Below are 16333 nucleotides of genomic sequence, written 5' to 3'. Positions count from 1 at the left end.
TTCTTTTTCGGAGCTGCATATTTGCCTGCAACGACAACTGTGCAGCAGTAATGTTTACTCTTCTCTATTTTAGACACATGGGTCTGTGATTTTAAGCCCTTCTTCTGTTACTGAGATCCAGGACCAAAGTCCAAAATTAGATGATTTAAATCCAGTTATAAGAAGGTATTAGTTCTTGAAATTGTCTTGCTGATTTACTATACATACACAGGCTTTTACTTGAAGATGACGTAATGAATGGCTTGTTTGCTGTGATTGTTGGGTTTGTTTGAATTCATTACATCGTTTAATAACATACTCTGGAGTTACTAAATGTGTGAAGGGCTTTAAGAAGTAGTGTTGGTAACCACCGTAATAGGGTGTTGCTTGAGCTGTAATATGTTTTGAAGAAATTGAGGCTTATGCAGGTTTTTTTTATTTATTTCATCTTAAATAAACAAACCTTCAAATAACTGTTAAACAGGCTAATAAGACTTATCTGGCCTTCACCATGTTTATGCTATAAATAGATCTAAAGCCAGTCCTTGGCAGCAGGCCACTTAACAGGCTTCTGTGTGGCTTTACAGCTAGAACTGTGTATGTCTGGGAGACCCACCTGGTGAGTAAGCTCACTTTTTAAATGGACCTTTTTTTCAATGTTGAAAGTAAATAAGAAAAGTAGTAAAATTTGGAAAAGGAGGAGGGGACTGGATCCATCTAGTGATTTTAACTCTTCTGAAATCTTTGAAGAGTTAACAGCATGCCTGTGCTACCTCAGTAATTAGAGAAATAAACTGATTGTCAAATATCCAAAGAGTATTCTGTTTTTCTCAGTATAACGCACTTAACGCATCACAATTGATAAAATTTATAATTTCTCAGTGATTGAAAAAGACATAAGTAAAAATTTGGTATGTGAAACGGCATCACCTGCTTCAAACTTGCTAGTCAGGAAGAGTAAATATAAAGTACCCTTTCCATAGTTAAATTATACTTGAGCATGTGTCCCAGTTTAGGGCACAAATAAGGTAATTGGAAAAAATATCCTCAGAATTTGCTACACTAGAATGGGCGACCAGAGATGACCTGGACTGTTTTAGATACTTAGGTTTAAATTCTTATAGAAATGTTAAGGTTATGGGGGGTCAGATTGAAATAATTTTCTTACAAAGATATAGAATTTTAAAATCTTTCTCTGGAGAGCATGATGCTATTTCTCTAATTTAAATGATCTTGTAGGCATTTGACAAATGATTATGTCTTTAAAGAATGTATGTTTAGATTAATTTCTGAATCTATTTAAAATGAGTATACATACATGTATGGAGTGGCTGAAATACATCAAAAATTTTCACTTTTATACATTATCTGTAAAAACAAAAATCCAAGATACGTATTTGAGATGATACACTGTAATTGTTTTATGCAAAGCAGCATGTCTTCTTTTCTGCAAAGTACAGTGACAAATGGAAGGAGGAATTTAATGAGAGACAGAGCAGCTTCTTGATAACAGTGACAAGATTTCTGTTTAAATGCCAGTAGTATTGAAACCTGTCAGTTATATGCTGTCTGTAAACTGGTTTTGCTTTTGTACCTCATACTGGAATTGATTGTAGTAGCCACTTGCTTAGAAGTACTGACCACTTAGGACATTAGGCACATTTCTGATTTCCAACCCAGTCACACAGAACTTTAATTTTAAAACAAAATTACTGAAACTAATAGCTGGGAAACTAATAGTGTCCCGTTATGTTTGTGAGCTGAAAAATAGTATGGCAGCAAGTAACAATTTGGGAAAAGCTGGGCGTTTTTATCCATATTTCTTTGTGCAAATTGTGTTAATGCATGCATTTCATCTGAACTTAATCTGTGTGGGGTTTAAGGAGATGGCTATAGCCTTAATGCCAGCCATGAAACAGAATTCTATTATTTTCTAACAAAACTGTTTTGTAACATAATTGTGGCAAAGACTTTTAATATCAGTACATAAAGACAATTAATTTCATGAGCACATTCTGCTTCCCAACCCTGAAAAGTACTGCTTTTGCAAATGCAGAATGAAATAAAGAAATTAGTTTCACCAATAATTGGAGAATGTGTTATTTGGACATTTTACTTAAAACTTTAATTTTCTTTTTGTGTAAGATAAGTGAGAAATAAAAAAGATACACATTTCTCAGTCTTGGCTCTACACTGCTATCACTATGCACAGTATTCTAGGGTTGTATTCTGTAGTATGTACTCTGCATGTAAACATAATTTATAGGATATCTAATAGTGTCTCTGAAAAATGTTGAATAGAAATTTGTCAGAAAGTTTATCTTAGAACATTATAGAAAAATTAACGTTTGTCATTGCTTTCTTGCATTGTCTTGGGAACTCCATGTACTTTAAAATTGAACCGTATTAGATATTTTGTGGGGCTTGAACTTTTCCAGGAAACATAGTACTATGTGGTGTTTGCTTTATACATTTCCATGAACTGCTGTCACAGAATCACAGAATCAACTAGGTTGGAAAGGACCTTGAAGATCATCTAGGTCAACTGTTAACCTCACACTGACAGTTCCCAACTACACCATATCTCTCAGCGCTATGTCAACCCATCTCTTAAACATCTCCAGGGATGGGGACTCCACCACCTCCCTGGGCAGCCCATTCCAACGCCTAACAACTCCTTCTGGGAAGAAATGCTTCCTAATATTCAGTCTAAACTTTCCCTGGCACAACTTGAGGCCATTACCTCTTGTTCTGTCGCTTATTACTTGGTTAAAGAGGCTCATCCCCAGCTCTCTGCAACCTCCTTTCAGGTAGCTGTAGAGGGCGATGAGGTCTCCCCTCAGCCTCCTCTTCTCCAGACTAAACACCCCCAGTTCCCTCAGCTGCTCCTCGTAGGACATGTGTTCCACCTACACCAGCTTCATTGCCCTTCTCTGGACACGCTCGAGTCATTCAATGTCCTTTTTGTAGTGAGGGGCCCAAAACTGAACACAGGAATCGAGGGGCGGCCTCACCAGTGCTGAGTACAGGGGTCAGATCCCTTCCCTGTCCCTGCTGGCCACGCTATTGCTGACACAAGCCAGGATGCCATTGGCCTTCTTGGCCCCCTGGGCACACTGCTGGCTCCTGTTCAGCCAGCTGTCAATCAACACCCCCAGGTCCCTCTCTGACTGGCAGCTCTCCAGCCACTCCTCCCCAAGCCTGTAGCGCTGCTGGGGGTTGTTGTGGCCCAAGTGCAGCCCCCAGCATTTGGCCTTACTGAAACTCCTACAGTTGGCCTGTTTTTCACCATATACATCATCAGTGTGATCTGTGCATGAAATACACCTGTAAGAGATATTCATGCCAGGAGCATCACTAGCAGAGGCAAATGAGTATTATAATTAATCAGGTTCTATTGTTTTGTAAATGGTTTAACTTATTAATAATACGTTTATTATTATAATAATAAACACCAGTGTTTAAGTGAGTTTATCCTGCATGCTGTAATGCTATATGTCACAGTGCTTGAACAGTAATTTTAGTGGTTTCATTTCTTTTATTTAAGGTTCTCTAAACTTAAGTTTGTGGCCTGAGCAGATGCTAGTTAGGAATGATCAGGCCATTTTCAACTAAGTGAAAACAGAAATGAAGTAGTTGCCAATTCAGCTACTAGTGAGCAGTGATTCTTTAATATAAAACAGTGCTACTGTTTTTGATTGCAGGCACAACAGTTGATGTAAGCTAGACAGAATAACTGAAAGTCATCTTTCTTAACTCTGAATTTTTCTTCTTTATAACTTCACCTGTAACTGCTTTACTTATATTCCTTATGGATCCGTTAATCTTTCTGTTCAAAACCAAGGAATAACTTGAGATTCTGCATAAAAGTAGATGCAAATATATACCAAATAGCTAACAATCATTAAAATGCCCATAGAATTCCTATACATTTTCCTTGCTTTATCGGATGCTGTAAAAATTGCTGTACTACTACTGTATATTATAATAAACTGATTTCCATACATCTTCTCCAACAGCTAAAATACATCTCAAAGTACTACTACTGAAATGCTTTTCTAAAAGCACTGTTTAAAGTGCTTTTTATAGTACTCCTGTGCATGAACTGTGACCTATATGTTAGTCTGTTTAAAAACAATCACACAAAACCATCAAAACAAATCCACAATGAAACAAAACCAAAACAAACCCTACAACAAAACAAAACCCCACAAACACACACAACGTACGGTCCCCCTCTAAATTAATACATGTTTTGTGTTAGAGTCACATTCCATGTACAGTTGTTCTACAGTGGTTCAAGTAATGAAATAACATTAATATGGTGACCATAAGGAACTGAGAACTTAGTTCTATGTATTTAGTATTAAATGTGTCTTAAATTAAACTGCTTTGCTCTGCAAGGGGCTTAATTTTGTTGTGGCTGTTAAGAGTAGCATCTTATTTTCTGTTAGATACACAGACTACAGTTATTTAAAGTCTTCTTTTGTAAGAGCGTAGGTTTTCTAGCATGTCCATGTCACTGACAGATGGTTAAAAATGGACCAGAGTAGAGAATGCTCCCACTTTGTGTCATTTGATGTAATCATTCCTGTCTATGAAATTTTGGGAGTTAATGAGTGCTACTTAATTCTGTTTCTGAGACAAAACTACTGGTTGCCTAGAATTTTTACTAGTTGGAACAAGTGTTTTGTGGCCTTAACACTTTGTGTTTAGGGAGTTTAATATTGTTAGAATAAGTGCTTGTTCATGCAAAAATATTCTAACAAAATTGGAATGCAATCAGTAAAATGCATGTTGTTATGGGATTGGAGTTACATTAAACTCTGCTGTCAGAATTCATTAGAGGAAGTATTGTCTGAATGGTCTTTAAACCTGTATGAGTAGAATTTACATTTCTTCCTACAAATACTATTCTTTCACAGCTGTTATGGCCTTAACATATTACCCTGTTGGTAGAAGTATTTGCTTAATTTCTTTAATATTGGTAACAGTAAGTCTATAATTCAGATACAGAGGCGTCTAGTAGATTTCAGCATTTCTGGATTATGGTTTACTTCTGCAGTTAAAATATTTTTGGTAAACTGAGTTACCCCTTGTTCAAATAGAATCCTGTGTGGTCTTTTCTAAATACATAGAAGTAAATATAAGGTATCTCAAGGTTGTTTACAGATAACTTAGGGCTGATATTTTCTCTATAAAGAATTCTTTCAATGAGTTGTGTCGTTTTTACTAAAAACTGTGCCATGCTGTTACTTGTGCTAATGAGTAAGTTGAGAAATGTTGTACATAGCAAACTTGGTTTATTGATATTGAAAACACAACTCTGTTTTAGATTTCCAGCATTCTAACATTACTGTTTTACTAATATTATCTGTACATACTTATGCAGTTCGAAGTTAGCAGTCATTCAGTGCAATACCTTGGTTTTGCTCTGAGCACTGGTTACAGTAGCTTGCTGTTTTCTTTGGAGTCTGATGTTTCAAACTGAAGAACAGAATCAGTTGTATCCTGATTTCATTGGGATTGGGGAATCTGTTTAACTTGCATCCTAATTGAAACATCTCCTCTACTGGTAGCAGATTCTTACAGATCATGATGTGGACTGGGGAAAAAATGAAAAAGCAGATTAAGTCTGTAACTTGAACAGCAAGGTTTGTAACCAAAACTTGTATGAACTTCTGTAGTGTGCAGCTAAACAAATTCCACTAACTTTTTAAAATGCCATTTTTTGGAAACTTTTTTCTGTATTGGTTGCCACCTTGTACCATTATTAACTAACAGTGAGAATGTGAGCCAGTAGAAGAAAGTATCTTATATCTGTTTTTTAACATGGATATGGTGAGTGTGGATAGATTTCATATAACTTGCCTGCATCTTGCCCTCTCAATTGTCTAAGTGTATATATTATGCTTTAGGGCATTACCTGTGATCCTAAAAAATAGCCAGTAAATAAGTTCAAATATAAAACCCAAATGCTTGAATTTCACGGTTGTTAACTCTCTCCATGGCTTAGTTTTTGATTGCTCCCACTACCTCTCTCCAGAAAAAACTTCTGTAGAGCTGACTAACTGTGAACAATGCGTATATGAGCCAGATGGTGTTGCTTGACCCTAGAGTCCAGGAGTCAGTCTTTGGTTGTTTCTTATTTGGCTGTTCAACAGTCAAAGGTCAATTTCTAACTTCTTACATTTAAGTGTACAAAATTATTGGCTGAAATAAACACTTTTAATTTTTGCTTTCAATTACAAATTTAGTGTTTCAGACTGTATAGCAGATTATCTGTAGCAAATACAGTATGGGTAAGTATTTTAAATATTGTTTTCCAAAACCATCTAAACTGCAGGTTACTGTGATTACAGGGGGAGGAGGTGGAGACCCAGTCAGATTTTTTTTTTTTTTTTTTAAGCAGTATAAATTAACAAAAATTAAGTGCATGTACAAAAGTTGGAGTACAGAAGGCTGGATATGATACCTTGAGGTCTAATAACAGTGGAGATCTGGAAAAGAATGTAAAGTGTTTCTGCCTGTAGTATCTTTAAAAGCACTTAAACTTTAAAGTTAATTTAGTGTTCCCCTTGTGAATTCTGTAGAGAAAAGGGAAAATCAGAGATGAATTAGGCGATGTAAATAAATTTGAGATAGTTAGATGCATATTAAACTCTCCAGTCACTTCTTATATTAGTTCTTCAGAGGGAAGCAGTTAAATTTTTATTAAAATTTTTCATTTGTCTGGTATTTTTTTGTTGTATGTGTGTGGATTGTTTTTTTTTTTTCCAGATGTCTGTCTCACAATAGTATGTCTTAGCATTTCCAAGTCATGTTAATGTATATCATAGTTTAACTCTTAATGGTGTTTGAGAGAAGAGGGTGGCTCTTTAACACAGGGCTTTATCAGAACTGTGTAAGCCATACTACTTCTCTGGACTTTGTCAAAACATTTTTAAACATTTCAAAATTTACCAGTCTAATGCATGAAAATTAGCTTATGCTTTCCCCAAGAACAAATGTGCAAGAAAGATGCAACACTATAAATCCCTTTCTGTTTGCAGTGTAGGTTGTTTTAAAAGTATGTGTTATATCTTCCATATTTCCAATGTGAGTTTTAGATTTCTTTGTAACAGAAAAATATTTTTTCTAAACCAGCAGACCTGCAATGTGTGTATGTCTCCACTGGTATTTTATTTCAGGTCATGAATGCTCTTTTGAATTAAGTCTCTTGATCATCCAACCTTAATGTGCTTTGCTGCATTTCATATGGCAGAGTGATCTCAGAGTGTTTGAACTGAATTCTTTTTGAATTAAACTAAACTGAATAATACACTCTGAAGGTGAACATAATGCTCTATAACTACTAATGGGTATTTAGTCTATAGGACCAGACTAGAGCTAGTTCAGAGCAAAACCTCTACAAACACTTTCAGCGTGAATGGATTCTCAGTACTCTTTCACTTTACCATTATATTCCTACTGCACTGCACCTCTTGCTAATGTGGACTTGTGCTCTGGTACATAATTTGAATTGACTTTTTTACAGGAGAGATGTTGCAGAATGTTCATCTTTAGCTGTGCTAATGAATTTGACAAGTGGTTTCATCTCTTAGGTTGTCTTTCTTTTTAGTGTATGGTACCAAAGTTTTGTTACAAATTGATTTACTGAAATGTCTTAGAGCATATGATTGCAGTAGTAATAAAATACGAGGAATTTTGGGTTAGGTACTGGTTGTATTGCTTTAGGTGTTTTACTACTACCATTTAAAGGTAGGGTACTATTGCTACTTCAGAAGGGGTGGGAAAGGGCAAAGATAACCAACTTCTTTCAGTATTACCTTCACTGTACTCTGCTTTTCAAAGAGGGAAAGCATATAGTCTTGACTAGGTTAGCTTGGACTGATTTAAACTTCATCACATTTTGGTCATATTTCAAAACAGAAAAATAAAGGTGAAATTTTCATTATTAATGCTCAATTTATATAGAGTTTGCCCTTCACTTAAAGACAAACCTGTACACTGTCTTGCATTACCAGTGTGATTTCTTACAGAAGTGAAACTGGGCAGGGGGAGAGGGGATGTGTTTTCTTTGGAGGAGCATTAAGCATATAGCAGGCTTGCTCAAGGGCAGTTCATCAGTGCTCCAGGTCCTCTGTACAGCAGTGGACGTGTTGAACGCCTGTGCTGCTTTTAACTTCTGAAAATGTAGTGTGGAGAAAAGTGAGGCAGCAATCTGACAGCTTTTAAGCCAGACTAAACCAGTATAGCTAACTGTTTTGCTAAAGGCCAGATCTGATGATTAAGACAGCTTTATTTGGACCTGGGAAACAGGACTGTCCTGACAGAGGACAGTCCATCCCAAAGTCACAGATATTGCTGGTGGATTATAGATGAATCTAGTGATAGTTACTGGCTCAGCTGCAGTGTCTTATACTTTTGATTTATCAGGTGACACAACCTGGGATGGGTTTGTCACACTCAACTGGGAATGAAAGTGACACTTGAGAATGCAGAAATTTGTCATCTCTTACATAAAAACCTTTAAAACTATTCTTCTGCTTTTATAATTTTAAGGAAGAACTTTCAAACTGACTCTCCTTTTCCTGGGATTTTGGTTTTCACATAGCTCAGTGCACTCTCCTGTGCTAGCCAGGCAAGATGTTGAAAAGAAACTACAGAATTTTGTTCTGTTTATCTTGAAGTTTTATCTTGACAGACATAAATATGGTAACTTTTACCAGGGCTTTTACCATCTGGAAAAATTGATTGGGATGGTAACTTACTCTGATTTCTCCAGGGAAACTATTTTGCACTCCTTTGTATGTTCATGCAAACGAGTTGTGCTACGATGAGAGATGGCTTTTGACAAACAGCTTTTGATTTGTGACATTCCAGATGTTGGCTGTGATGTGTCAAGACTCGCACAAATTTGATTATCAGTGACATCAAAACACATGTGAAGAGATGACTTAATGTGTAGTTGGGTTGTCCCGTCATAGCATAATAAAATACTGTGGTTTAACGTACAGTGCATTGTATAGTATAGCTATTGTATTTTTACTGATCTCTTTTATCAGTTTGCATTCATTTTTTTGAGAAGATAATATCAAGTATTATGTAAATGATTGGAAATTGTTCTGAATTAAGTAAAGCTGCTAAAGGAGTAGTCAGCATGGACTCACCACGGGGAAGCCATGCTTGACCAATTTCAGAAACTTCCAAGATGAAACAGCTGGATGGCCTGGTAGATGAAGGAAAGCAGTGGATATTGTCTCCCATAAGATCCTTAAAGAGAAACTGAAGAAGTATGTGCTGGTTGAGCAGGTAGTGAGGTGAAATGCGGGTGCTCATCAGTGGTACAAACTCTTGTTGGAGGTCATTAACTAGCAGTGTACCCCAGGGGTGAATACTGAGTCTAGTCCTCTTCAGCATCTTCATTAATGATCTGGGTGATGGGGCAGAGTGTACCCTCAGCGAGTTTGCTGATGACATCTAACTGGGAGGAGTGACTGATAGGCCAGAAGTTCATGTTGCCATCCATAGGGACCTCAACAGGCCGGTCAACTGGGGTGGCAGAAACCATGTGAAGTTGAACAAGAAGTGCACAGTCCTGCACGTGGGGAAACAACCCCATGCGTCAGTACATGCTGGGGGCTGCCTGTCTGGAAAGCAGCTTTGCAGAAAAGGCCCCGTGGGGGTCCTGGTGGACACAGAGTTGAACATGAGGCAGCAATGTGCCCTTGCTGCAAAGAAGGGCTGATGGTATCCTGGGCTGCCTTAGGAGGAGTGTTACAGCAGGTGGACGGAGGTGATCCTTCTCCTCTGCTCAGCACTGGTGACGCCACACCTGAAGTTCAGGGTCCAGTTCTGAGCTCCTCAGTCCAAGAGAGACATGGACATACTGGAGAGAGTCCAGCAAAGGGCTGCCACTAGGATCCTATGAGGAAAAGCTGAGAACTGGTACTGCTGAGCCTGGAGAAGGGAAGGTTCAGGGGGGGTTTCATCGTTAAGTACCTGGAGGGAGGCTGCAAAGCAAATGGAGCCAGGCTCTTTTCAGTGGTGCCCAGTGACAGGACCAGAGACAGTGGGAACATAGCAGGTTCCATCCAAACATGAGGAAACAGTTTTTTTACTGTGAGGTGACCAAGCCCTGGCACAAGTTGCCCAGAGAGCTTGTGTAGTCTCCACCATTGGAGGTATTCAAAAGCCACCTGGATGCAGTCCTGGGCAGCTGGCTCGAGGTGGCCTTGCTTGAGTCAGGGAAGTTGGACCAGATGACTTCCACAGGTCCTTTCCAAACAGTGAAATACATTTTACATTTGATTTGCAGAAAAAAAGACTGTACAACTTGAATAGAGTTATAAAGAAGGTATGTTTACTCTGGCGCCGGGGTGCAAGAGGATCTCTCCACAAAGCTTGCACACCCACCGCATATTTTACCCAAAACTTATAGAGTGCAGATATCTATATTCACTGGATTACATAACACAAACATACATATGCATGAGTAAGGCTGGGTTAGTTAGAAAGGCAGATGTCAACAGTTTGTCATCTTTGCACCTGTGCATTGCCTCCTGGGGGGCGTCTCCAGGGGTCTTTGGGAGGAAGGCTCGTAGTCTTTCTCACTTTGTTTTTTTTTTCCCCTGGAGCATGCACAGATTCTCTTGGCCAATTTCTTGAATAACAAGAGTGTTATTTCAGACGCTTTACTTTCTATCTTATCTAAGACAACCAATAGAACTTCTACCATTCATATATGGCTATCTTTACTCATTAGCAAAATTCCAACTAGTTAGAGCCACCTGTTACTCAAGGACAAAAATATAATATTTTTCTGAACCTTGTAATCCTTGGTAGATTTTCACAGTGAACTGCTTTGTTTTGATGAACACAGTAGTCCTTGGTAAAATTCCAAGAACAGTCTGGGCAATCAGGATTCTTAGCAATATTTTAAAAAATACTGTAACTTGCTATAAATAAGTAAATAAGTTGCTAAGCTGTTTTCTGTAAGTAAATAAGTCTCAAAACATGTAATCATTTCTCTGTATCACAGTTAAAAAGCAAATGTGTAAACAAATGTTGAAAATGCAGGTGGTCTGAAATTTGTGGGAAGTAACACTGTACCACTGGATTGTTTTAAATAGTTGCTTCTGCTTTAAAAGAAGGTTTTTGTGGAGATAATTTAGGAAAGCTATTTAGTTGGTATTATATATTGAAAGACTGACCAAATGCTTCTCAAAATTATTTTCCTTTTGTTACATTTGCGGTGTGACTTGCAAGATTATTTCAGGTAGGTGTTATGCCTAAAATAACCTCTGAATTTGCATGACTACAGAAGTGAAATGTGAGTGACCTAATTGAGAATGAATACATGTTTTGGAGAGCTTTTTTTATGATCATCTGATTGAATACTAAACCATATTAAGATTTCATGACTATTTCAATAGCTGTTTGTAAGAACAGCAAAAAGGCTTTGTTTCAAGTCTTGTGTTGTGTGATTCTCAACTATTTTAAAAATAGTTTTGAATGATAGGTTAATTCTTTGCATATAAACTTTAGGCAAAAGTGAATTAGCTTTTGACAGAAAAGAAGTAATGGAATGTCAGTTTTTCTTTTATACAGTTAATCTTAGCTTCACTTTCATAATTAGGTTTCTGGCTGATGTAATTTTAGTGATAGCAGTGGCTGTGATTTTGTGTAAAATAGAAGAGTGTCAGTATGAAAGAGAAGCCAAACCTGTTTTGTAAATAGGATTCTTCAAATGTTTTTAAGACCTGTCTGGTTCTGCTAACAATCTTCTGTCCTTTAACTTTGACAAGCACTCAAGTTATGCTTTCTTTTTTTTTTTTAAAGCTGAAGTAACATCTGTTTCTGAAAGAGGTGATCCTTTTCCAGTGACCAGAAGAGAACTGAAAACCAGCTCATCTAAGTCCAGTTTTTTGCAATGGATTATTTTTCACTAGATAACATTTCTTACCTTTCTCACTCCTGTGGCCACACAGCTGCCAATGCTAATACAAAGAACCTGGCAGAAGTGTATGCCTGGAAGGACAGGATATCCTCATTTGATGACTACCTATTCAATGGTTCATCTTAAAGCAGTCATCAAGCTCTAGTCCAGGTGGCAGCTGGAGTCACTTTTGGCAGCTCTCCAACTTTTCTGCTCTTGAAAAAGGTTCAGATGTGCAGTAGAGCACAGGAAAGACTCACTGAAGTCTGGCCAAAATAGTCTGCTTGTGTGTAAATGAGGTGTATACTTGTCTAGCATGGAAAGCTGTCCACTTGTGCTGCAAATTCGTCTTAAGTACTAGGCTCTTCTAATTAGTGCCATTTGGTTTTCACCCAATATGGTACCTAAATTACATTTAAATTACAGTAAGGCATGAATTAAAATGTTTATACCTTTTAGTAAGCTTGTGTTCTGATGCAGTGAGGGCAGGGAATATGCTTTCAAATAAAATGCAAGCAGTTATGATCTGTATTTTAGGTGCATAGAAGCAGTCTGAACTCTAACATGTACAAAATTGTTAAATACTACAACATAGAGTGTATTTTTTAGTCTTGATAAATACGATAGTACCAAGTCATGCATAACATTACATTCTCAGCTTTGCTAATTACATATCCAGGAATAACCTTTTTTTGTAATTTCTGGAGAGCTAATTGGTTAAATATGCTTTGGCCATAAATTATTTTATTAATATTTAGGCTATGTTTCCTAAAATTCTGAACAGTGCTTGCGAAAGCCACTTGTCAGCAGCAGAAGAGAGATGGTTGTGGAGACAAGGTGGTGATAACAGCTGCAGATACGTGCAGAATCAAACTTACATTCAAAAATTTTTAAAAAATATGTTCACACTTATGTGTGAAAATAAATTTCTTACAGGTAATGTAGTTCAGTACTTGTGTCTTAAAGCACCAGAAGCAACACAGAACTGATTGAAGTTCTTCAGAGAGGAACTGGATATCCTGCAGGTGTTAATTTTTTTGGAACTTGTTGATAATTGTTTGAACTGTGAAGATTTGCAACTTCATCAGGGGTTTTTTTTAACCCTTGTTGCTTGGCAGAGCTGTGAATACAAGTGTAGCAGAGACAGTTGGTAAAGGAGAACAGTTATGTGCTAGAAAATTTGACTTTCACAGCCATCTTTAATCTTACAAATTGTTCCTGACTTAAGGAAGTGTTCTTGCCCTGTTGCAATACTTAATGTATGGGACTGGGATGAAGAACTGTCAAACCTACTGTATAGGCAGAGATTCAGTATGCCCAGCATTTTGTTATAAATGCCCCATTCTCTGTTTGGCAGAACAGTTATAGAAGGGGGTTGGAGGCCCCTGACAGCTATTAGTTGTAACTATTAGGCTGCTGATCCTACAGTCTATCTGATGCATAAGCTGCTCCCTGGTTGTTCTTGGGAAGGAAGGTTGCTGGGGAAGCAGCCAGTCTTGAAAGACTTCTATTCAGATACAGTGTGCATGTTTTTGCACCTTAGGTAGAATTGTGCAGACTATTCAACTTTGTCATTCAGTCACAGTTGTAATGTTCAACCACTTTAGTGTGACCTATGTTGATCATAAAATACAAAGAAAGATGATTTGTGTAAGGCAAGCAGTCAGTTTAAAATTGAAAATGATGGATTTTCAAGAACTGTAGTGGATAACCTGTAACTAAAGTTTTTCTAATTTTTTCACTTTGTGTTTAGCTTTTATGGATAACTTTTTTATTATGTTACGAATATATAGAATATACAGGAAAAAACATATACTGAAACTTTGGCTCTTGCTAATAGGAAGCACCTCCATTAAGAAGGTAACATTAGTCAATTACTGAAGGATTCTAAAGATTTCTAGAGAATATGGTAGTTTTGAGTGCTGCGAGGTGGGTAACAGAAGAAGTGTCATGGTTATATCAAACTTTATGACCACACAGAGGAGAAGAATTTTAAGAGCTTGCTATGAAGTTCTCCTAATATTAAGATGATCTGATTAGATTCTAATCTATTGCTTTGTAGGGAACTCTTTTGTTTTCATAACTTTCTACATAACTTTTCCAAACAGTAGAAGAGCAGAACACTGAGAAAAGGAGCATCATCCATTTGTATTCTCTTTTTTGCTAAATTTGTGATATCAGTATTTCTTTCCCAGTATACATGAAAACATAGGAGCTAGCTTTTTCTCTGTTGTTATCACAGGAATGCTTAAATTCCAAATGGAAAACTCCATAAACTGCTGTTGTCTTCCCCTAAAGTGGTCTTATCTGCTCTCAATAGAGCAATTGGAAACTAATTTAAGCATATTATGGTGTGGATTTTAAAACGTTTGGGGGTTTTTAGATAAATTCTGCTCTTCTGTATAATATTGGTAAATAAGAAATTTTTATAGCTCTATCTTTCATTCATGCCTTCTGAAGAATCGAGAGGTGAAGGAGCAGTGTTCCCTGTGATTTTCTTCTGTAATAGATACCAAGGATTTACCTGGGGAGAGGGAACGTGAACACTAGATATCATTGCATACCTGCAGTGTGTCCTTGTGAATATGTGTATGTATCCGCATAGAAACATAACTAATATTCAAAGCCTTTAGCACACCTTTTCTGTAAGAACTTAAGAAATGAGACTTCTGCAATACTTGGATAATTCTATTTAATTATTTTTTAAATCTTGCCTGTGGATTTAAATTAACTATCAGCTGTTGAAAATAGTCTGTATTCTAAATACATTCTGCTGTTTCATTTCTGCTGTCTGTAGAGGAACTTTTTTTAACAAATTCTGTGCTTAGTGTTCCTAGATAAAGATCTGATGCACAACATGAAAATATTGATTAAAATATTTGTGTAGGATTGTCTTTTGTAAGATAGTGATCTGCAGCTAAACCTTTTTCAATAGATGGCAAAAATGGATAGGGAGACAGAGGAGATGGGGTATAACTGTGCATTCTAACCAAAAATCCAAATCTGTGCTTGACTAAAATGCAATAAATAAAGTCTTTATTATAAATCATGAATATAGACTTCACAAAACTGTAATGGGCTCCTTCTGTTGTTTAGCTTGAAATTTGTAGAAGTGGAGTTTTTTGTGTGCTAAAAACAGTTCTTCATGAGAATTAACACAGCAGTAATTGCCAGGAGGAATGGTAAATTTCAGTAATGCACAGAGTTTACAGTTTTATTGAAATTTTTTTTTTAAATTTCCTGAAGAAACAAGATTTCTATCCTTGTTTTTCTATTTGTACTAATATGCAGATCTTAGCTAATGGGTGAAAAGAATAAAGAACATAGGACAGCTTATGAAAGAGGTTTTATCAGTTGACAAGCTGATGACATGTCAAAGTCAGTCCTGCTGAATTGGTTTTTGCTGTTCTGTGAAGCTAATTCTTGAGGTGCTTCATAGACATGAGCACTTTTCTGTCTTTTTAGCAAACTAAGATATGTGTTGAATTTTGCTCAGCTACAACTTTTACAGGGTGGATTAAACTGTTGTCTGATCAGCAACTGATAAATGCTTCTGAACATTGTTAAATTTAATACCAGGTCTTAAATTATTGGGGTTTTGTCTCATCGTTGACTCATTACAAAAGATGTTTCTGTGCTGGTGTGCTACAGTAATTAAAATACGTAACTTTAAGGCAGTGAAAATTTATACCTCAGACATGTGCATTTTATCCAAGGGTGAATAGAACTGAAAACTTAAAATTAATAATGATGCTTTTATCAGGCTTTTTTTTCAGAATAAAATAATAATGTTAACTTTGTCTAATGACCATGAGTTAGCTTGCATAGGTGGGCTTTGCAGAATAAGAATTCCAATAGAATTAAATATAGAAGAATGATTTAAGCTATTTAATGATGCCTTATTAATGCAGTCTCAGATGCACTTAATTTTCAGAGAAGAAAACTAGATTTCAAAAGTGTTTGCAAAAGATTTGACTTGAACATAGATTGGACTTGCTTTGGGATATTTCATTTTAACTCTGTGTGTGTACATATACGTGAGGGAGGTGTGTGTGTGTGCACGCGCGCATGTATATGCATAACGTATATGTATATCTGTGCCAATTTGTATTATTAGTAATGTACTCATTCGACTACCTCAGCTGAAACTCCATGGAAAGTCTAGATACAGATTGAATATTTCCTTGAAACTGCTGTTTTTTCAAGTGTGTTTTGAAGATTATAGCAGTTTTACTAGGGAATTGGGTATATGAATTTGTCATGGTATGCAGGAATCACTGCTCTAAATACATTGCCACATATTCATTTCAATGTGAAACTTAGTTTAGTACTATTGGCCAATAAAGTTTCTGTCTGCGGGGGTATTGCTGAGCTTCTAATGAAGCTGTAATTTGTTAGACAAATTTCATACAC

General features: G+C 36.7%; 1 protein-coding gene across 13 annotated transcripts in view; it reads left to right on the top strand.

The window, feature by feature from the left end:
- The first annotated feature begins 549 nt into the window (after positions 1–549).
- Positions 550–16333, top strand: part of CASK (calcium/calmodulin dependent serine protein kinase) — a 199469-nt gene continuing 183685 nt past the window's right edge. For all 13 annotated transcript variants that reach the window (XM_026841024.1, XM_026841586.1, XM_026841435.1 and 10 more), the window contains exon 1: positions 550–598. In XM_026841024.1, the coding sequence (XP_026696825.1) occupies positions 579–598 (20 nt within the window). In that variant the 5' untranslated portion in view covers positions 550–578. The remainder of the gene's footprint in view (positions 599–16333) is intronic.

The sequence above is a fragment of the Athene cunicularia genome (assembly GCF_003259725.1).
Source record: "Athene cunicularia isolate RWA chromosome 1 unlocalized genomic scaffold, athCun1 chr1_part1, whole genome shotgun sequence".
Lineage (NCBI taxonomy): Eukaryota > Metazoa > Chordata > Aves > Strigiformes > Strigidae > Athene > Athene cunicularia.
Note: the sequence above shows the minus strand (reverse complement) of the source record. Positions and strands in the feature narration are given on the sequence as shown.